The following is a 22,425-nucleotide window of genomic DNA, read 5'->3' on the forward strand; positions in this document are numbered from 1 at the left end:
CACTGCTTTGAGAACAGTGAGCTTTGCAAGGAACCTAAACCCAGTGCCAAGTACCACAAAGGGAAATTGGGAGAGAACTTGTTCTCCTTTTAGATATTTCTGTAGAAAGGTTTCACATTTTTCTTTTTCAAGTAAGCCAGCTAAAATGGCTGTCATGTGCAAAAGGAAAGGGCCAGGCTGCGTTTAGTTCAAATAAAGGGTAGAAAGAAGTCAGCCCTACGTCCGAGAAATCTCCACTTCAAAATGAATCAGCCATGTGAACCCACTGGCTGCCTGGCAGCAGATACGACAGCTCTCAAATCTAAACTGGGCCGCCGGCCGCCCAGACCTGGCCCGTCGTGCCCTTCGCGCTGGGGTGCGCGCACGGGCTTCACGCACGCCGAGAGCAATGCCCAGCTCACGACAGCAAAGCCGATGTCCTGGTGAGCCGTGGTCCTTGGGAACCAACTTCCAGTCCAGCTGAAACATGAACTCCCTCATCATTTTTTGGTTTTGCTTCTTGGCTTTTGTTTTCTTTTTTTCAACGCAGTCTCTGAACCACCTTCTTTTTGCTCCACGGGGTAGGGAGAGGGGAGGAGCGGGAACAACCCCAACTTTCCCCGCTCCCCGGGTCTCCAACCCACATCCCCCCGTCACCCCGCGCTCCTCCGCGTGCACGGGCCGTTCTCCATCCTCTCCCCTCCTGCTCCCCACACCGCCCCATCACCCCGCCCCTGGCTCAACGGTGGGGTCTGCCTTCCCCCGCGATCAGCGCTGACCTCCTCGGCCACAGCACCTCTCCTCGCAGCACCGCTCGGCCTCGGCAGCCTGCTCGGCACGGCCAGGGCCGCCGGCACGGCACGGGGCGCGGCGGGGAGACGGGGTGGTCCTTGGGGAGTGGGCACCGCTGCCGAGCGCTGCACGGGGCACGGCACGTTCAAATCATGGCGGCACCTAACCCAGACCTACGTCCTGCTGCGGTGACGGGAGCGGGGAAAAGCCAGGATAAAATCCTATCAAGCGCTGCCCCACAGAAGGAAACAGATTTAACGCCGGCTCCCCCTCCCCGCGTAGCTGAGAACGCCACATAAGGTCAACAACCCCTTTAACAAAAAGCAAGTTCTTGTCCCAGATGCTTGCGTTTGAGCCGCTGCACATTCACTACGTAATTCCTTTGGCACCTCAGTCTTTCCAGTATTACTAGGTTTTGTTGGTTTGTTTTATGGTGTAGCTACAAAGCTTTTCAAGTAAAAAAGTGTCCCGGCAAAGCAAGGCACTACTCGGACGCACTAAATCACCACTGCGCTGAAATGACACACCACGCACGTTTCATAAAACTGCAGGCATTTCAGTAATAAAACAACTGCAGATATAACTGCAAGTATTTTTTAACAGAAAACATGAATCTGTAAGCCTCTGAAAAACACTGCAAATTAAAAGATTTATAAAGAGCAACAGAATAAAATCTTTTTGAACAGCTGTATTTCGTTTCCTGTAGATTTCTTTTAACTCTTTAAATAGAGTCCTGACCATGGAAAAAAAGCAGAATGCGGCTGACACCGGGTTGAGGGTGTCACTGGGGTCCCGAGGGGCAGACGGAAGCTACTGCAGGGGACAGCGCGTTTAACTGCGCCCTCCCGGCACAGACGCTGGCGGCTGCTGAAGCAGAGCTTCCAGCGAGCGTATAAACCAGCCCCAGGTTCATCAAGCCAAAATATCAACTGGTATTTCAAAACCACTTCACACACAAAAAAAAGCAAAAAAAAAAAACCAACAGTGTAATTTGCAATTTGCCAAGAGCATAGGAAATTGTAAAGAAGAAAAAAAAAAAAAAAAAGGTTTTATCATAGCTGTTTTACCTTGCTTTTCAACACAGCTGTTACATAGCTCCACTGTTGTGTGTTTCATATGGAAATACAGAACAGAAAGTATATGGTCGAGGTTTTTTATTCAGAACTTACGCCAGAGTTAATTAATTCATTAATTCAGCTGTGAATTACTGACCTAGGGCACAAATGTTGAAAATTAAAAGGAAAAAAAACCCCCTTCATTATATAATAAAGCTTTTAAAAGTCCATCTGTGCTACAGTGAGAAAAAGGCATTTGATAAAAGTTCTTTTAATCTCTAACTGTCCTCCAATTTTAATGTACAATTCTTTTTCATGCTTATGATTTCTTCCCTGTTGCTTTTATGAGAAATAATTTGCTGACACTAGTTCACATTCACCTCTTTGGTCATCACTTTATTAATTTTAAAGCCATATGTTCCCATTAAAATATTTTTATATCTTCTATTTTTTTTTAGACTTGTAAATGTTCAAGCAAGCTGCCTGCGACTAATTTATTCACTTTCTGCTCTTGGTAATTATGAAGCCATATCCTTTCAGCAATATAAACTCAATAAACTACCTGGGTTTTGGAAAATTGAGACGGCACTTAGTGTCTATTCCCGTTCAAAAGCACGTACAGCAGATGAAGGCAATAAAAGGAAGGACCAGCAGCGCCAGTGCCCCGTGGCCAGCGCCAGCAGCCGGGTGCAGAACTGGCCCTTTCCACGCCCCACCCCACTCATGGAGTAAAACTCTTTGCGAGGTCGCAACGCGAACGCGACCCGGGATGCAGCTTTACAAGGAACGCCTGGACATCCAACATTCCGCAAACGCGAGCTCCGTGGGTCTCTAGCCTGGGATCGGCTCCCTGGCGACAGCACCGCGCCGCCCAGGGCTGCGTGGCTCCGCTCCGCAGCGGCACGTCCCCGCGTGGCTCCCGCGCTCCTGGGCTGCCCCACGCCCGCCCCGCCGCCCCCAGCGCTCCCCGCCGGCGGGAGGAGGACGGGGGACACGCTCCCGGCCGACCGCCAGCGCCGGTGCCCGGTGCCCTCCTCGGCCAGCTGCTGGCCGCTCACGCTGCAGGTGCAGCGGGACGCTAACGAGGGCAGCGCTGACGGCACCGTGCCGGGCACGGCTCTGCTCTGCGGGCCCTCCCCAGGGCACCCAGCCTGGGATCTGGTCTGCAGAGCTAAGAAAGCCTCGTGGGGGGAATACCCAATTTGGGATTAATACCCTTTAAATTATTTTACTTTTTTCCCCCCCCCCCCTGCATTGTATTGCTAGAGATTTCTGCGCGGCAAGAGAGTAATTATTAACCAGTTACTTGGAATGAGAGGAGAACGCTTAAGATTCAAAACCACAAACAGTGCATGTACACTTCAAAAAAACCCAAACGTATTCTCAGGAACAGCAACAAAAAGCAAGGGAAAAAAAATCTGCTAAAGATTTAGGCCCTTATTTAGCCTTCACAGAAACCCAACTAAAATCAACAAGGCTAAATCTAGCTGCATTATGGAATAATTTATATGCCTGAAGCGACACAAGGAAACACAGGAAATGTGACCATATTGCAGATTTAAATACACCCTTAAGTATAATCAGAACAAGTTGTCCCTTCATTGCTTTGCTCCTCGGTGGCTGAAAGCAGAGAAGTTTAATGCTCATTGAATATTGTTTTAGCATTACATGGCTGACGACCACGTCTGAGCGGGCAAGCAGAGCGCAGGCGAAGTGAAATGAGTGGGAAACAACAGGAAAGAATTTGTGAATAATAAAACACCGCTAGGGCCCCAAGTACGACGCTTTGTGTGTACAAACACACAGAGAAGGCTCAGGAAATCATCTGTAAAAATCAGTTTACATTAGCCATTTCTGTACTAAATTACTACGACAGGATACAAGTCCTGCAATCTTTAACTCTCACAAGAACATCTGCTTCTAAACTAACCATGAAGATGGTTACATGGCTCCACGGAGAGAAAAAACACGGTTCTCAAGTTTAAGTACACAGTAAGGAGAAACAGAGTTTAAAATACTGTGCTTTCCCAGGGTCAAGTTAAGCAGGAATCAGTTCTCTGTTGGGGGGGGGGGGGGCGGGACGGGATGACACAGAAAAAAACCCAAACCAAAACCCACCACAAAATTGTATCATTGAACTATAGCTCTCCCATGATATTTTTCTTCTTTTTTGTTTCTTCTCTTCCTTCCCTTAAATATTTATTCCAGTTACACTTCCCAAAACAAATGCTGTTATTCTGTCAGGGCAGCAGCAGGTTTAATGACCAGCACAGGTACTGGTCTCTTGGACAAACAGAGGGGACTCAGTATAAAAAACAGAACAACCAGCAAAAACAGAACCAGGAGAAAAAAAAAAAGAAAAAAAAAAATTGCCCCGTTTGCACTGAATCCCAGTTGCCTGCACAGGATGGAGGGGAAGAGGTTGACCAAATGAGCAGAGTATTCTTTTCAAAAGATCGCTTCAAAATCACGGGGCTGGACAGGAGGGGACGTAGAAGAGGATGCGGGGAGGAGACAGGAACGCGTGAGGGCTCGCCGAGAGGGGTACGAAGGGAGGGAGCGAATGTGAGGAGCGCTGTGAAACCCTGGATAATTTGCGAACCACTGTATGCAAATAAAATATGGAAAAAGTTTTTTTGGCTCAGTTAAAACATACTTTTTAGCAGTAAGGGCCACTTTGACAACAGCAGAAGTGCAAAAAACACACGGCTGAGGAAACGTGCAGCCATAAAGTATTTTAGAAATGCCGTATTAAATACCAACTACTGTGGCTACATTGCTTGACAGTTAAAGTCAACCTGCACTGGACAGCAAACCTAGAAAATAAGGCATGGAAAGAGTAAATTTATACAAACTTATCTGCTATAGGATGAGTTAGAGGACTTGGGAAGACCAGCCACCACCCAGAATACAGGCGCATTTTAAATGAAGCCGATGTCCCATCATAAAGAGCGTAGGGGAGGAGGCAACAGCCTGAGTAATGGGAAAAGCCAGTATGTGTGTTACTGGGTGTACTGGTGAGCGCAGGTCCAAGACAGCCAGCATTCACCCCATCGTGCAGCTCAGCAGCGATGCCTCTGCCCGGAGCGGCTCGGCTCTGCGAGCCAGGCTGGTGCTCCCCGAGGGCTCACAGCCCGAACTGCCTGCAGAGAAGTCGTACGGTGCCCAGAACCTCAAGGAAACCTGAACCTATCAAACCAGAACCTATCAAACCTGAAGCTGAGAAAATTCTGTACATACGAAAACACTCAGGAGTGCCTGCCACTGTTCACAGGAACGCAACAGAACTGGCAAAATGATTAACCAATTTGCATGAACCTCTGTCCTGGTTCCGGCTGGGATAGAGTTCATTTTCTTCCCAGTAGCAGGCACAGTGCTGTGGTTTGGATTTAGTAGGAGAAGAATGCTGATAACACGCTGATGGTTTAGTTGTTGCTCAGCACTGCTCATGCCAGGCAAGGACTTTTCAGCTTCCCCTGCTCTGCCAGGGGCACAAGGAGCTGGGAGGGGGCACAGCCAGGAGAGTTGATCCCAACTGCCCCAAGGGCCATTCCATACCATACGGCGTCATGGGCAGTATGGAAACTGGGGGGGTTGGCCGGGGAGCAGCGATCGCTGCTGGGAACTGGCTGGGCATCGGTCGGCGGGTGGGGAGCAATTGCATTGGGCATCACTTGCTTTGGATATTGTTATTACTATTATTATTATATTGTTATTATTATTATTTTACTTTACTTTATTTCAATGATTAACCTGTTCTTATCTCAGCCCAGGAGTGTTTCTCACTCTCACTCCTCCGATTCTCTCCCCCATCCCCTCGGGGCAGGGGCAGTGAGCGATGGCTGCGTGGTGCTGAGCTGCTGCCTGGGGCTGAACCACGACAACCTCTTTGAGTAATTCAGATTATTCTCAGAGAACGTGCCAGAAACATCTGGGGCAAGGAAGGATGAAATCTCACAAGCAAAGCAGCATCAGCTTTCGCTGCAGTCACAATTGCTGTTCTGTTCTTGAAAAGCAGCATGGTACACTTGCACGGAGAGCCTCACGCAGAGCGGGACGCTGAGCCAGAGCTCCCCCTCCACGTACAGCCAGCGGCCCCAGCAGCTCGAGGGGCCACGGCCGGCACGCATGCCCAGCACCGTGGGGCGCTCGGGGAGTCCTTTCAGAGAAGTTCCGCTCCTTATTTCTGCCTGAGGGTTGCCAGTGAAACCGTACAACTACGCATGGCACATCCAGTGCAGGAGACAGGGAAACTCTCCTTTGCTGTTCTTTATGTCCAACAAACATAGGAGCGCCATGAAGAAGGTAAGTAGAAAGTGCATAAATGGAGATGTGCTAAGGAGGCAACAGCTTCCATCTCCATCTTACCCAGCCCTGGCAGTGAGTTTGTCAAATGTCAGTACTTAACAGAGACTGAGTTTCAAAGAGGAAGTTTCGGCTTTGGGTTATTAAATGGGGGGCAGGACAAGCACACGCACACACACAATGCATCACTTTTGTGTGTATATTTTAGTACAAAGGAAAAGAAGGTGAATTTAAAAACAAAATGAAGTGAAACTTGCATATTACTTACGATAACCAGTGTGGATCTCATCTATTTCTTCCTCTGTCTGATCCTTTGTGAAGGTCAAGCTCTACAGAAATCATACAAATGTTTACTTACAGAAACAAAAAGATGATAAAGCCGCGTACTTGAAAACTGGAGACTTAAAAGTGAAGAAGGATCACCTGTCTGGTTTTCCCCCACCAGCTCCTAACATCTCATCTGCAGACAGTAATATGTATTTAAAGTATATACACATGCTGCCTTGCTTTGCTTTCAGAAAGTCAACAGGACTAAGCCAAGCCACCCCATGTAACACCCAGAATGTGTGGACCATAAAATATTTCCTACTACCGCACAACAAACATGCTCCAACAGTCACAAAAGTATCGTATGTCATGGGAAAAGAACAGGCGCTATTGCTGATACTGAAGCAAGGAATTTGCTAGCTAAATCCTAGAGAATTCTAGGAAGCAAAATATTCCCCACACTGCTGTGGAGGGTCAAAATCCTCCAGCATGACCAAGGGGAACATTTCTCAAGAATTTTTATTGCAATCAAAAAAAATGCTCCTCCTTAAATGGTGTGGACATAGAACCAGCAGCAGTACACAAAGAACTGCCCACAACAAATGACTGGTATGAGAAAATCATGTTGATTATAAGATGGTATATGTGAATTCCAACATGCAACCTGGGAATTCCCATAATAAAGTGATAGGCCAACACGTTCAGTGCCGACTCTGCCGTTTCTCCCACCCACCCCCTCCTTGAGAACAAAGATAATTAGCTTACATTTTCACCGGTTTTATTAGATTCAAGCTGAACCCGAATCTTCTCATTATTTTCCAGCTCTTTAACAATCTCTGCAACTGTTGGAAAATACAAGAAAGAAAGTACACTAAAACAGGAGCTGTTAAATGGAAAGATGTAACAGCACTGAATGAAACTACCACGATATTTAAATCAAAGAGACAAACCGGCATTAGCTCCCCAACGGTGAAAACGCAAGACTCCAATCTCAGCTGGCAAATCCAATGGCGCGGTTTTACCCCAGCGCTCTGCAGGCGCCTGTTCGCGCGGAGGAAGCGCTCCCGCCCGCGGCAGCTGAGCAGCAGCAGAGGCAGCGCCCGAGAGCGGGACGGGAGGCGAGGTCGGGAGCCGCGGGGGGGGCCCCGGCCGAGGCACCTCGCAGCAAGGCGCACCGTGCCTGCCGGCAGCGGGCTCTCCACCGCCTCCCGCGCCACTGCTCTCTTCGGCTTTGCACTAAATCCATGGGAAAGTGGATTCAAATCATATTTGAATCTTACGCTAGCATACTACAGCGTTTCTGTCGTGTACAGGAATGTCTTTTATAAAGAGCTTCCATTTTATAACGTATCTTTAAACGGGCGATAAAATAATGACATCTGCTGTTTAATCTCATTTTTACCTCCACGGACTACCTTCCAAGGCAACGCAAAACCGTCTGCAGGCATATGTCCAAAACCTACATATATGAATTACAACCTACTCTATCCACACCTCAAAAGCACATAAACACACACAGTTATGTCAATATTTTAAATAAAACTACAGCTGTGCAGGCCCCTGCATGGTTTGTTCTGATATTTACTTTTACAAATCTGTTTCTACACTTCATCATTTTCACAGAGCTACTATGGGTATTTATTAAAAGAAACACTTCCACTAGACAGTAAAGTATCCAGAGAACACGAAGCTTATTCAGCTGTGAAGGAATAAAACCCTTTCAAAACTGGTTTAAGCAAAATCCAGGAATTTGGCACCTACGCTTCCCTCAGAAGCTCAGCTATTCGTATTATACGGTGACCTGAGGTTCACTGCTGCCACTGAAAACGCATGTCTGCATCTGAGGTGCTAGTTTAATAATTCACCCTCTATAAATAGGTATTGAGCCAGAACTCGATAGAAGCGTTGCATTATTTAGGGCAGGCTAGCTGAAGTACACTGTAACACTGTGCAACTCTTCATTTAGCTAGCCGGGAGGAAGGCTGCCGGCAGGGACTCGGCACTCCGTCGTCACCAGCATCAAGCGAAGGATTGCCCCGAGAGCCGAGCACTGCCCAGCACCGACAGAACCGCCCGCACCACGGCTTCAGTTCCGCCTTGGGCAGACCCGAGGCTCCAGTCGAACCAGCATCCGCTTCTCATGCCGACCTTGCCGGGGCGCACGGGCAGCGGCGCAAGCCCAACGCCGCGGCCCTTCCTCTCGCCCTCACCCGGGGCTGCCGCGCTCCCGACCGGCCTGCTCCTCGCTTCTGCTTCAAAACTGCTCCGCTGCTGTTCAGCCGTCGGACCACAGCGTACCTCCACGGCCTGCAGCAGCTTTACGTCCACTCCTGCCCCGGGGAACTCCGAGAAGGGCTTTGAGAGTGTTTAATTAAATTTCCAAGATTAACATAAATCACATCGCGAGTTAAATTCTGATTCAAGTGCTGCTCTCAAACAACAAACTTCCTAAACATCTATCGTTGCTGAAGTCAAACACAATCTTAACTGTGCGTGCTGGTTCTCATCCCAGAGACTTCCTGAAGTCCTAGAAAACAATTTTTGAAAGCATCTATGTTTATTTTCAGAAGTCCTTAGGCACAAACTAAGCAGTGACACTTGGCACCCAAATCACTCAGGCACTTAACCTTCTTAGTCCGGTTCTTAAAATGGTTAAAGGAGCAAAATGAAAAAGCAAATAGTGTTGGTTGCAAACTCGCTTTTCTCATACGCTTGCTCCCACAATCCAAGCTGAGAGCTGGCAAGTGAAATCAAGATTTCAAAAAGCAGGAGCCTAAAGTTTGGCTGCTAAATTCATATTTATAGACCTCAGCGACTGACTTTATTTTTCAAAAAGCACGGCATGTGGTGGTTCTGCCTGTTTAATAAAGGAGTTGAACACCAAAAACATACTTTATTTTTGAAATGTCACGGTAGAAGTTGTGAATATTCAGCATTTCCAACTGTCTGATCACTTACAAAACCACACGTGCATGGAGTTAACAAACAAGCTTTTAATGTTCACTTGAAATAAATACTCGCCTATACTGTCAAACCTGTTAAATGATAACTGATGAATTAAGTGGTTTTTACCGTGTTTAAATCTGGCATCCTTCTTAAAGGGTACTTCTCACCCCGGCCCCAAATTATTCCTGTTACAGATAAGCAACAAATAGCAAATGTAAAGTTTAGCTGTGCACGGGCAGTGGTACCCTGTCTGGCCCACAGAGATGCTGAACCCCGCTGTGCACGAGCAGCTCCTGCCTGCGCTGCCCTGCCTGCGCTGCCCGTGCTGCCTGTGCTGCCCTGCCTGCGCTGCCCGTGCTGCCTGTGCTGCCCTGCCTGCGCTGCCCGTGCTGCCTGCGCTGCCCGTGCTGCCTGCGCTGCCTGCCCTGCCCGTGCTGCCCTGCCCTGCCTGCGCTGCCCGTGCTGCCCTGCCCTGCCCACGCTGCCTGCCCTGCCTGCCCATTCAGTTCCCGACAGTCCCACTGCCAGCAAGACCAAAAATTTATCTGGTCCAAATAGTTTCTGAGCTCTTCAATACACACAAAAACCTTCAGAATTGTTTACAACTCCTGGAAGAAATGGTGAACTTGTGCTTCAGGACTTAAGCCTCTCAGTAAACATGAAAATTAAAGGGATCAAACCGAGGGTGAGGAACAATATTTATCACCTCTCCACCTCTGAAGCAACTGAGGCCAGCTCTTGCCAGCAGCAGGACTGACCTGCGCTGCAGACCTGGCAGACAGCAAGCTACATCCTGAAACCACTGCAGAAAATACGATACCAGCTCTGTGAGAATCGCCAGGACGCTAACGGCTGTGCAGCTCCCAGGAGAGTAATATCAGAACATGATCCTGTCAGAAATTCCTTTAAAAGGGCTGTTTGACATAAGCTTCTAATCAAATAAGAAATAAGTCTGATGTCTCTCACCACACACGCCAGTGTATTTGTGCTGTTACTTGTATCGCTCGCCGAACTGAACTGAGATGACAAATGACACATCTTCAAAAAAGATGCATGTTTTCTGCTTGTATAAAATAGAATATAACAAGATGAGCTGGGACAGTTCCCCCTCTAGCTCACAAATGCTATTCAAAATCTTAAAAATGGCCACACTGCCTACAAAACCAGACAGCACAAATACCCTACTCGGATCTCATCCGCCCTGTTCCAACCCTGGCATTTTCCAAGCGCTAAGCCTGAGCGCATCCAAACAACAGACTGCTGTTCAAAGGAAGCTCATATTGCACTCGCATCAGAGACTAAAACACATCCTCCTTATCCCATACAGCTGTTTAACGCTATATATAGTCTGAGTTTAATTCTATAAAATTGCTGCCAAACACCTAAATTGATATGAACTCCAGCAAAACATTAACACTTTCTTACTAATTCATTCTACCCCTACCTATCATCTCCAAAAAGAAATCGGATTTTGAAATTAAATCCAATAAAAATATAAAAGTCTCAGTGTATAGGAGGAAAAGAACAAATTCAAAACAAAAGATAAATTAATAATCCATTTACTTACTAAGAATCTCAGGTATTTCCAATTTTTTGACTAAAAGCCCCGGAGTCTAATTTGGAGGCACTCATTAAAATGCGAAGTCAATAACAACCCAAAACGTTTTTCAGAACAGGGTTAGTAAACCAGGAATTATCAAAGAATTTCAACACAAATTTACATCCTGGCTGGATACTTCCAGAGCATAGCAACACATTTCTGGTTTTCATTAAATTTCCTTTTTCTGCATTAATCTTGATTTATAGAAGATAAATTCTTCCAGCTCCAGTTTTCCCAAATATTCAAACCAGCCGTACTCCTACCCTGCGAACTAAGAGAAGGACAAACGCATACAAATAGTTTGTGACGGTAACAGCTTACCAATTCTAACTCACCTGATTTGGGATTTAGAGAATCACACTGAGCATTATACATGTGCACAAATTCTTGGTGTCTTTTAATGAGCTGCTGCCGGGTGCCGTGGGTAGACAGACCATGTTCCTTCAGTTTCTTCTTCAAATCACGATCGGAGAGCAAGTTGTAAACAACTTTAGACATAGGCTTCCTTTTGTGAGAAGAACTGCAAAAGGAAAAGGAAACAAACAGGTTTTAATTAAAACTCCTACGAAAATCAAAATACTGACTTACATTTTTACAGGGTATTTCACCCACTCTGGGTAAGAAATACCTGAAAGAATCATTTCAGCCATGACACACACACAACCAGTTACAGAGTTTATCACCGATGCAACAGCAACAGCCCTAGGAAGCCAGAACGCTTTTTCCATCTACCACTAAGAAAATTTCAAACGTGCAGAAAGCAATAGTCTGATTTTCTTTAGGAAATGATGCAAACGCTGCTCATGTATCAAGTACTGCGGCTCCGTTTGTAGTACCTACAGCAAAGGCTTCAGAATCGCATCAGCGCACGCAGCACTGTTCGTCTCATGAGGATCGAGCTTCCATTCACTCTGCGTTCAAAAGGAAGCGTACTGGATTCAGACTGCTGAAACACGGGTTTTCCACCCAAGTACTGGCCATGTCTTACCTGAATCGGTGAATTTTTAAAAGCATTAAAACTGCAAGCCAAAACTTGAATTAGGAGATTTTTCAGCTTTCTGGGAAAATTACTTTGAGAAAGATACAGTCATGTACCTGAAAGCAAACCTGGAGTTCCCACCTAGCAGAAGGGTAGTTTGGTAATACAGAAAGCGACATTAAAGAGAACTGATAGCGCTCTCGGATAATAATACCGAAACCCAAAATTTACTCCTTCACACTGTCTTAGGTCAGAAGAACTCAATGTTCCTGGTGTAACTAGAGAAAACATCTTAATTACAGGAAACTACCATAGAAGATCCAAGTCCTACTGCAACTTTTGTCATCCAAAATTGTCAGAACAGTTTCCTTCTGCACAAATTAGCTCAGTCTTCCCTCCACCTCCTGGTGAAATACTCAAACTAACCAACAAAGGTACTGAAATCCATCTACTGCCTCACTCTTCTTCAACTTAAATAATTTATTAGTTAGAGAAGAACAGCATTTAGTTAGAGACACTTTTCTTCCTGCAGCAAAACAAAGTTCAGCTGCACTGCTCTGAATTACAGAAACGTTAACAGCTTCCCTTTGCGAAAGCAAGAGATTTGTTTGAAAAATGTATTCAGCACTTTCAATTTAGCACGTTGAAAATAAACTTCAAAGTTTAAAAAAAAAAAAAAGGCTTACACAAAAATTGTCATTCAGTCATTTACTCTCATATAGCCCCTGAGCATAGCTGGCAAAAAAAGATGCATTACCACAACACACTTTTCAGATTCTTTTGGGCAATATAAAAAATTTTATTGAATAATTAAATCTTTTGAAAGCCCTGAAAGAGCTTTGTATCATGACCTAGAAAAGCGATGACAGCTTTGCAAGCAGCTACACGAAACAGCTCACAACAGTTCTGAATCTTAACGTTGGTGGGGTTTTTTTCCCATCCTTGCGAAATGCAGTGTTCTTTGTGAACGTACACTTACCTGTTGTAATTACTCCTGTGCAGGTTTTGGGGACTAAATTATCAGTTCCGCTGAAATACTGCTCAACTGTTAACATAGCATGCCATGTGCTCCTAATTTGAGAATAAACAGAGCTAAAATTTCTCAGAGAAGAACTAGAGATGTGCTGTTACTGAAACCCAAACAACACTGCCATAAAATAAATACATTGCCAAAAGCCAGCATTTAATACACAATAGCCAGTCCCTAAGGAGAAATATCGTGCATGGTACTTTCTTAAGATCCAAGCAGTCTAGATAAAATAAGCAAAGTTTAGAATCTTGCTAGGGACATCGGCTTGACACCAAAGAAAGATCCGGCTTTTATTTCCATTCATTAAGAACAGAGAAAACACTAAAAACATTCCAAATGAAAATTAAAATGTAACATCAGATTTCAATATTAATTTACCATATATTCATCTTCAAAGTCCTTTAGCTTATAGATTGCATTCGAAGCATGACTGGGCAAAATAAGAGCTTTAACATAAAATTACTTTCTAATTCAAGGTTCAGAGGAATTTGAAATACAAGCATGCAGTAAAACCGCACGCACTAAAAGTCCCCTAGAAGTTTTTAAGTCTGATCAGTTAGAAATAGTAATGGCCTAAATTTATGCTAGTCAGTAAAACAACCCAAAATCTACACTTCTGATGTGAATGTGGCAACCGTGACAAATTCTAGGGCGGAGGCATAACGTCAAAGGCATGCGTTAATCTTATGGAAATTGAGACCTTAAAAAAACCAACCTTGACTGGGGCAACTTTAAAAGAACCACAGTGAGCAGAGTAAGGTGCAATTTTTATTTTTTAACTTGACAGCTAGTGAAGCAGTTGTCTTTTGGCCCACCTGAACTGGGGAAAGCAATTCATTCATCAAGTGAAAAATGGGAATAAGTGTTATCTGAATAGAATTTTAATGCTAGTGAGCAGGAATGTGACGAGAATAATGTACAGACCAAGTTTCACTCCCTGTGTTGAATTCCTTAAAACACTGTCCAGTGTCTTCTTGCTACTAAAAGCCAAGAACTAATTCTGCTTGCAACCCACATACTTTCTTGAGAGGGGAAAATCACCACTATCATATCTGTACAGTGATTTTAGAGTGAGCGATACAGCAGGTAACCAAGAAACAAACACAATCAACTGCATTATAACCTATCAGCTAATATTTCTTATCTCAGCAGTGCAGAAAAAATGGCTAAATGCATATAAAAGTCCTTAAAGTTGCTTCTTACCTTCTGAGGCTGTCCTTCTTCTCTTCTCTTGTCAAGCAGCTATCCAGATGTTTGTTTATATATTGCTCTGGAATAGCAACCTCACAAACAGGACAATCCACTGAAAGCAAGGGAGAAGGAATTTACTAGCATGCATAGTACAGCAAAGAGCAGATGTTTTCATCTGAAACACTAATTGCTGATTGAAGAAAATGAAAATCCAGAATTCCAGATTTCTTGTTTTAAAACATCTGGCATGTCTATCCAGAATCGTCATTTTTGGCTCTCATTTTCCTTCCAGAACACTTATTTCCCTCTCTATGTAATATCAGAATGACTCTCATCTTCCCTGCAGTCAGATGGAATGAAAGCGCTACAAAAAATATAGAATAACATACATACTATGCGGAAACCTAGCAGCCAAGATAAACATAAGCATATTTCTGTGCTAATGTCTTTCACTTTTGCAGTATTTCACTCCTAAATACAGGAAGCTGCTTCATTTTGATAAAACAGTATAGCACAAACTTTATTCCTCTTAACATAGTGTTCCCAGTCTATGGCTCTCAACAGGACTGTCAATACACGAGTTAACTCAGCCTCACAGGAATCCTATGATCCGACCATGCCTCATGCTCATTTCTTAGTACAGATAACTAGATTTTGTGACGTGGGCTCACAAACGCCCATACCATGGTCCCACCCAACTCAGAACTCTTCTTGCATCATATCTTCAAGAAGCACCTATAAACATTGCCTGGAAAGACTGTCAAAAAACACAGACTTAAAACATGTCTTTAGCAATCACATTATGTCAAAAACAAAAGGCTAACTTTAAATGAACAGCATGAGAAGGAGATTCTTTAACTGACATCCTCTGTATTAGTGTGAAGGAAGTCGGTTTTGATTTAAAAGACAAAACAAAAAACAACCTACAAAAAACGCTGCGAAATGTTGTGGGAATTGAGAGAGTTATCTGGTAACACCACTTTGCAATTCCTGACTCCCATGACATCATATTCCAGTCAAAGGTTAAAAAAAAAAAAAAAGTTGGGACAGTAACAACACAATAGTTCCGAGTAGTCTATTATTGTATTTGAAGTTAACACTTCAATTCTTAACACAGGAACAAATAATACTTATTAAAACCACTGCAGCATTGCCTCATTTCAAGTCTTTCATTTATATTGTTTGACCAACATTTGTGGAAATAATTTCAATGTAATGCATGCTTGAGGATTTAATAAGGTCATAAAATGGTAAGCAAGTGGAAATTTCAGTTGCTCGAGAATAAATGAGCAGTAAAATTTCATGAGAGTTTTAAATTGCTAACACAAGCAAGTCTGATGCATAAAACTAGGAAGCATAACTTCTGGCTGAGTTGATGCCATTTTCATATGGCTGCTTGTCTGGCTGTATTACATCTTTAAGCAGTATTTACCCAGCTAATGAATAAATATGAACTTCAGAGTTCCAGCTGAATAAATTGTTAAACAAAAGAACAGATAAATATGAAGTACTAAGAGTCCGTGTTGTACTTCTACATGGTCTTTTATTTTAATTTAGGCTTTTAATTGGGTCAATAGGATGGTTGCCATGATGTCAAAACTAAGAGGACTCTCTCATTTTATTGTAGTTGATTAGTATAAATGGGCATTTTCATGCTTCAAAATAAATGAATCTTAACACTGTAGAATTACAGAAAAATAAAGCTGATTACTTTCTTCTGGAGAGTGTATGAATAGGAATATTAACAAAACTGAAACCACAATCATTTTGATTGTGGGTGCACCCCTCAAATAACAAACACATTATAAAATACCTTGCTTCTGATTACTTAAGGATACCAGAGCAGAATGAATGTCAACGTTGTCTGTCTAGTCCTTAAGGGGAAGGAGTAGAGGAAATTACTTCATTTTTTACGGGTTTGCAACTATTGTTTTTTTAGAGCTGTTATTCAAAGCAAAGGAATCTGTAAGGGTTGAACTTCATTTAATTACTTGGCATCAGCCCAAACTTCCTCATCAAGACTATGCTTGTAGCAGAGCTGTCCCACATAAGCGGTAATCTGAATGAAGCACAGGCCAGTTCAACGGGAAGCATCTGAACGTGCCAGTGCCATCAGAACAATGCCAAGAAATGAGATGAATGCCAGGTACTGAAGGTGCTGTAATGCATACAGCCAACCGCAACCACTTGGACTTGGGGAAGAAAACAGTTATTTAGAAAACAAAAATTTAGCATCTCACCTTTCTTGACTACTTTTCCCACAGATGTAGAAGGCTTTTCATGATTTCTGGTGCACTCAGGACTCCCTTGTGATCCCACTTCATTGTCTTTACCATCAACCTCTGCAGAACTGCTGTAAAGGTTATGGTGTTCCTCAGTTTTGAAAATCTTCTGCTCTGTTCCTGCCAGGCCGTCTGCCTTTGTCGAGGTGCAAACTTTTTCCTTTCTCAAGAAACTGTCCATCACTGGCACCTCTTCTTTTAAAACTGGCCAAGAAACAGAACTCCTAACATGGCTTTTGGTGGCTGAATACCTGCTACAGGCCAACGGAGATGAAGTCAGTGGAGCATCCAAGACCAACCGGAACAGCTGTTCTCTAGAAGCATCCAGAAGACAACATGCAGTTAGCTACACTGACCAGTATTAGCTTTTTCTTTGAGGAAAAAAAAACAGAATGAAAACAGATGGAGCTTTTCCTCCATTCCTTCCTCCCTCCCCCTTGCAGCACTTGGGAATTGGCTAGCCCACACAAACCAGGAGCACGCCAGCTGAGCCTCTCCATGCTCTACAGAATCAAAGAATTATCTTCCTGATTTGCAAACAAAACAAATTATATTTTGCAAATGTAGTAAAATGCCTCTCAAAACATTACATGGAACACAGTAAAGAACAAAAAGTTTTCCCCCTTACTTGAAGATGGTAGATGACCACTTCAAGCACTGTACCACCTGTGGCAGAGGCTCCCGAGACCAAAGAGCTTAGCAGAAAGCACTGCCGTATTCCTTCTGTCCCTCCTTGCTGTGGGTCTCAGCACAGCTGCTCACGGCCCGCCCAGCTGAACAGAACCCCACCAAGAGATAACTGCATGCTTGTCAGCTCTTGAGATGTAGCGTCAGCTAACGCAAACCACTGCTGGCATGTTTCATCGATGATCAGCTGAAGAGCACAAACCCTCGGTTCTTTTCTCATATAAAATAAGGGAAAAACACAGCTGCCCTCGAGAACAGCCCACTTCAATCTCCACCAGAATGCTCACCACCCATCCACGCGTGCTTTACCCCCCACCTGCACTCCCAACCTTCCTCAGGGCTAGCAAATGTCAAGCTGCGCGTTAAATAGAAGTCTCTTTTCAAAGAAATGAACTTGTAATTTATCAGTAGGAACGCAGAAGAGGCAGAAGGCTCGCTCTCCTGTCTGTCTCATTATAATTCTTCATATTACCTCAAAGCAAAAAGCCCCAAAGTTACAGTTGTTGTAACTCAGGCAATTGCAAACAATCTTAAAAGACATGTTTTATTCCTACCCCCATCCCAGGTGTTTTTGCAGAATCCTGTTTATTTTACCATGTATTTTATACAGATCGATCTAAGATAAATTAAGCCAGAGACTGCGTTCTTGGCATAGCAATGCAGCTGCGCAGACTGCCCACGTCCCTCGTGGTTCCCTTTCACTCCTGTATCATCACAGGTGGAGGGATGGGTTTCCCAACTAACGCCAACGATGGACAAACCACGCCCCACTCTTACCCGCCACTACTTTGAGAAGAGCCCTTCGCATCCTGAAGGTCACAACAAAGTTGGTATCATCCAGCCAAAAGCGCCCAGCAGAAGTACACATGCAGCCATTAACCCATTCCTCTTTAATGCACTGCTCCATCATCCCTTGGCAACCTGCACACCACTCACTTGAGCTCTCCAAGAGTGCAAAGCCTGCACAGCTGCCCAGGTGTTCATTTGCTTCCTCCCTGACTTGCTGCCATTCTCACAACCACCACCTGCCAGGCCCCAGCCTGCTGCATCCTCAGAAGTCCTACCCAAAAAAAGGCAATTACAAAAGAAGTTTCACCATCTGCAAGCTCTGACAAACTGGGACAGCTTACAAAAAATGGAAAATCTTAAAGGAGGTGAAGCATCTCTCTAACAACGAATGGAGGAGATGGATTGAGCTTAGAGATACTCTGTCCCCACTTGCTAAGTGGGGTAGGGAGGATCTCCCCTTCACTTCTCTTTATAGCAGGATAATACAAGAGGGAAGGATGGGAGCGGGATAGCTTTTGAGGATGGTGAGGAGTCTAAGAGCCCCTACACCAAAAGGCACGGTATACCCCACGAGCCCCTGTGCCTCCACCGCCCCAATCCGTGCTGCGCTGAAGACAGTCACTGTTTCACTACCTGGAAAACTTTTTCAGTCTTTTAAGATAAAGATTTTTCATGTCTGAGAAGGACAACTAATTAAGAACTGTCTGTATATATCAACTTGTTTTTAAAAGATACGTAAATCACCAGGTGACCCCACAGTTATACTAGTTTAAGTTAGGCTCCTGCGGAACAACCAGCTCAGCACACCGAATGCTCTGCACTGGTTATATTCCAGCCAGATTCAGCAGCCCGATTTGGAGTTTAAGTTTCCTGGATTACTGGATGTAATGACCACATCTGTCAGTGGCAATTCACATCTGTCCCAAGACACTCTAACTTTCCGCAGTGCAAACAAGTGCAATTAAGTGTGGCAGCAAAACTATGTTTTTCTGTCTGCTTATGCCTAGATATGGACTGGAAGTTTTTAAGGAGGTTAATTCCCCAGCCGACACAGACACACAGTGATGTAGCTACCGTTGGCGTAGGATCAACTTCACAGGGAACTCGGGAGCTGGTTAATGGGAACATAAACAGCGTGCCTTCACGCAGCCCGGTCCCGCTCCTGCTTCCCACCTGCTGTTTGCACGGAGTGTATTTCATCCACAAGCACCAGAAAGGTCTGACAGCGTGCTCTGCTCAACATGGCAACATAATTGGCAAAGTTCTCATTTTACTGCAGATAAATGCACAGTACTCTTCAACTTAAACGTTATGAACTGCAGCCTCAGAAGACCTGTCACATCACAGATGGTTATATTCTACAGTCAGGTTCAAAAGCAAACAAATTAGTTGCCTTTTATTCCTAATACACTTCAGCAAAATTTAATCCTGAAAAGGATGCAGCTGGGTGTTTGACCAAAGATGTACTTTTTTTTTTTTTCCCCTTTTTGAACAGGGAATTTATCTTTGGGTTACCTAAAAAAGTGTCTATTTGTTCAGGCTCCCCCAGGTTTTCAAACAGGCAGCCTGCCATTAAAGTAGCTAATCAAAGTCAACACACAGTCTTTTCATATTATTCTTTTGGTTGTTAAGCAACCATTTTTACACAAAAGCCCAGCATCCGATGCTACAGCAAGCTAAATTCTACATGGCTCAGAAAACGCAAAACAGGTCCGTAAATGCAATCATTTGGCATCATATCACAGTGTAGTTTTCCAATAAAATAAAGAACAATACAGCCCCAAAAGGCAAAAATATCTGAACTATTAGGCAGTTGCCTATATTCATTATCTTCATCTAGAGAACGCAACTAATGTCCCTCATCTTTTCAGTGTATTTTCCATTGCTTTTGAGAGCTCCTCCTCTTGTCAAAGTAACACATTCTACTATTTGTAACCACCAGTTATGTCTGTTTATTTTTCCACAACATGTATTCACTAGCTAAAATGGATTTCCCAATGTGTTCACACTAGTTGACAACACTCCTAAAAGTCAAACGTCACATCAGTTTATCTTTTCACCAGACTTAAGAGTGATCCGTGTATCTTTTTCTCAGCATTTCTTTCTCGGGAGGTATCACAATAGTACAGCTTATAGCACCTCGAATTCTCCAAAGCAGAGACTTCCGTAGTCTGATTAGTCGCTGCGGAAGGCTGCCAGGCCAAAACGCGCCTTTGGAGGTGGGGCTGGACCCGCGACGGACCGCAACGCCAAGCAGGGGGCAGCTGCGCAGTTCCGATGCGCGCTGATGGTGGAGCTGGAGGGAGGAAGGCTGCTCCGTGGCCAGCACAAGCAGACGGCAGACACACAGCAAAAGGCTCAGAGCGCAACGCTCGGCATTTTTGCAATGAGTCCTGTACGAAAGGATGGGCTTCTGAACTCAAGAGAGCTGCTCCAGAGCTGACAAGGCAGACTACCCAAATAAAAGACCATCTCATTTCAAATGCAACTTGTTAATATTTGCATGAAGGCAGCCAAAATAGAGAAATCTTCTGAACAGCAGTTTCAGATTCTGTAATAACAGTTGTCTCAATAAAATATGGTCCGGTATAAAACAGAGAGAAACTGGAAAAACAATACAAAAACTAAAACATATCCTCACAATCAGTTGATAATAAGGGTTGCTTTAATTATACCATTGGTCTATAAATAATCATACAGTTTTTTTCTCATATTGAAGGGTAAAGACTTATGAATAGACTTTCCAAAGGGATCCAATTTTGGCACAGAATCCATGGAAAGGACACTAGGACGAGAATATGAAAATTTGTTTGCCAAAACACACATGAAATCTCTGTATGCCTTTTTTTTTTTTTTTGGGGGGGGAAAATACAGAAAATGCTAGTACTAAATTCAAAAGAGGGAAGAAAAGTCCCAGACTGGCTTTTCTCATGTCCTGGTTCCGGCTGGGATAGAGTTCATTTTCTTCCCAGTAGCAGGCACAGTGCTGTGGTTTGGATTTAGCAGGAGAAGAATGCTGATAACACGCTGATGGTTTAGTTGTTGCTCAGCACTGCTTATGCCAGGCAAGGACTTTTCAGCTTCCCATGCTCTGCCAGGGGCACAAGGAGCTGGGAGGGGGCACAGCCAGGAGAGTTGATCCCAACTGCCCCAAGGGCCATTCCATACCATACGGTGTCATGGGCAGTATGGAAACTGGGGGGGTTGGCCGGGGAGCAGCGATCGCTGCTGGGAACTGGCTGGGCATCGGTCGGCGGGTGGTGAGCAATTGCATTGGGCAGCACTTGCTTTGGATATTGTTATTATTATTATCATTATTATATTATTATCATTTTACCTTATTTCAATGATTAACCTGTTCTTATCTCAGCCCAGGAGTGTTTCTCACTCTCACCCCTCCGATTCTCTCCCCCATCCCATGGGGGCAGGGGCAGTGAGCGATGGCTGCGTGGTGCTGAGCTGCTGCCTGGGGCTGAACCAGGACATCCCAGAGTGCGGTATTTTGGGCCCATTGAGCGGCTTTGCTATGACATCTAGTGGCCCTGCGGGACCGGCACCCCAAACCCGGGAGCCCCAAAGCCGGGCGCCCCAGGGACGGAAGAGCGGGAGCACCGCAGGCACCCCTCGCACAGCCCTGGGCAATCCATCAGTACCTTTATCAACTGCCAGTCCCCTCCCTCACTGCCAGAGTGAATTACTCAAATTTCTCAATATTCAAAGGAATTCTGACAGTTGTTATTGGAGCGATTCAGACAAGCGTGACTCGAGTGGAAGGTTCATCCGTCATTCAGAGACGGACGGCAGAGTCAAGAGAAAGCATGCAGTTAATGGAGAAGCCCACCCTCCACCATCACCAGACTGTCCGGCTCACCTAGAAACTGATTCTACTGGTAAGCCTCAGGACAACACCATTTTGCAAAAGCTCTGCGTTCTGCATGCAGTTTCCAACATTGTCTACTGTATGCTCCTAAGAATTTAACACACACTACTATCACCTCTGAGAGGTTTTAGCAGATACAATTTTACCTTCCTGGCACAAAAGCAGTAAGCGCGTCACAGCTGACAAACCTCAGTTGCAGAGCACAGGCACCCTTCAAAGGCTGCAAGATGAATCAACAAGATGTCAGCTGCACTGCTATAACCGCTACCCACATCCTCTTCTGAGACCCAGCTTCTTTCATCGCTGCCTCGGTTAGGACAGGGAGTTACACTGCTTTTAGTTTAACTAAAAATGGGCAGTCATCTTAACACGCTGTATACAGCATACTCTCTCTGCCAGGCATGCTTTAATAACAGTATAAACATCCTGTGAAATTTTTTTTTCTTCAGATCTGCAAGACCTGCAAAAAAAATTTCCCCGTCCTCCTTCATCAAGATCCCGGTTCCCATTTCATAGTCCTTTTACTTCTCCCTTGCCGAAGCACCTATTGAAGCAGAGAAAGCAGGTGGGAATCGAGTGCTTCCACATAAATTCGGGGGAAGAGATGGGGTTGTGAATCTTCCCAGGAACAGCTCACACAGGA

At 44.6% G+C, this 22,425-nt stretch overlaps 1 protein-coding gene across 1 annotated transcript in view; it reads right to left on the minus strand.

Moving 5' to 3' along the window:
- Nucleotides 1-22,425, minus strand: part of RAD18 (RAD18 E3 ubiquitin protein ligase) — a 56,366-nt gene that overhangs the window by 23,203 nt on the left and 10,738 nt on the right. The window contains exons 5-9 of the mRNA XM_075714370.1: nucleotides 16,385-16,740; nucleotides 14,157-14,256; nucleotides 11,280-11,464; nucleotides 7,164-7,240; nucleotides 6,400-6,460 (exon numbers count right to left, since the gene is read on the minus strand). Coding sequence (XP_075570485.1) covers nucleotides 6,400-6,460; nucleotides 7,164-7,240; nucleotides 11,280-11,464; nucleotides 14,157-14,256; nucleotides 16,385-16,740 — 779 coding nt within the window. The remainder of the gene's footprint in view (nucleotides 1-6,399; nucleotides 6,461-7,163; nucleotides 7,241-11,279; nucleotides 11,465-14,156; nucleotides 14,257-16,384; nucleotides 16,741-22,425) is intronic.

Source organism: Pelecanus crispus, chromosome 7, assembly GCF_030463565.1.
Source record: "Pelecanus crispus isolate bPelCri1 chromosome 7, bPelCri1.pri, whole genome shotgun sequence".
Taxonomy (NCBI): domain Eukaryota; kingdom Metazoa; phylum Chordata; class Aves; order Pelecaniformes; family Pelecanidae; genus Pelecanus; species Pelecanus crispus.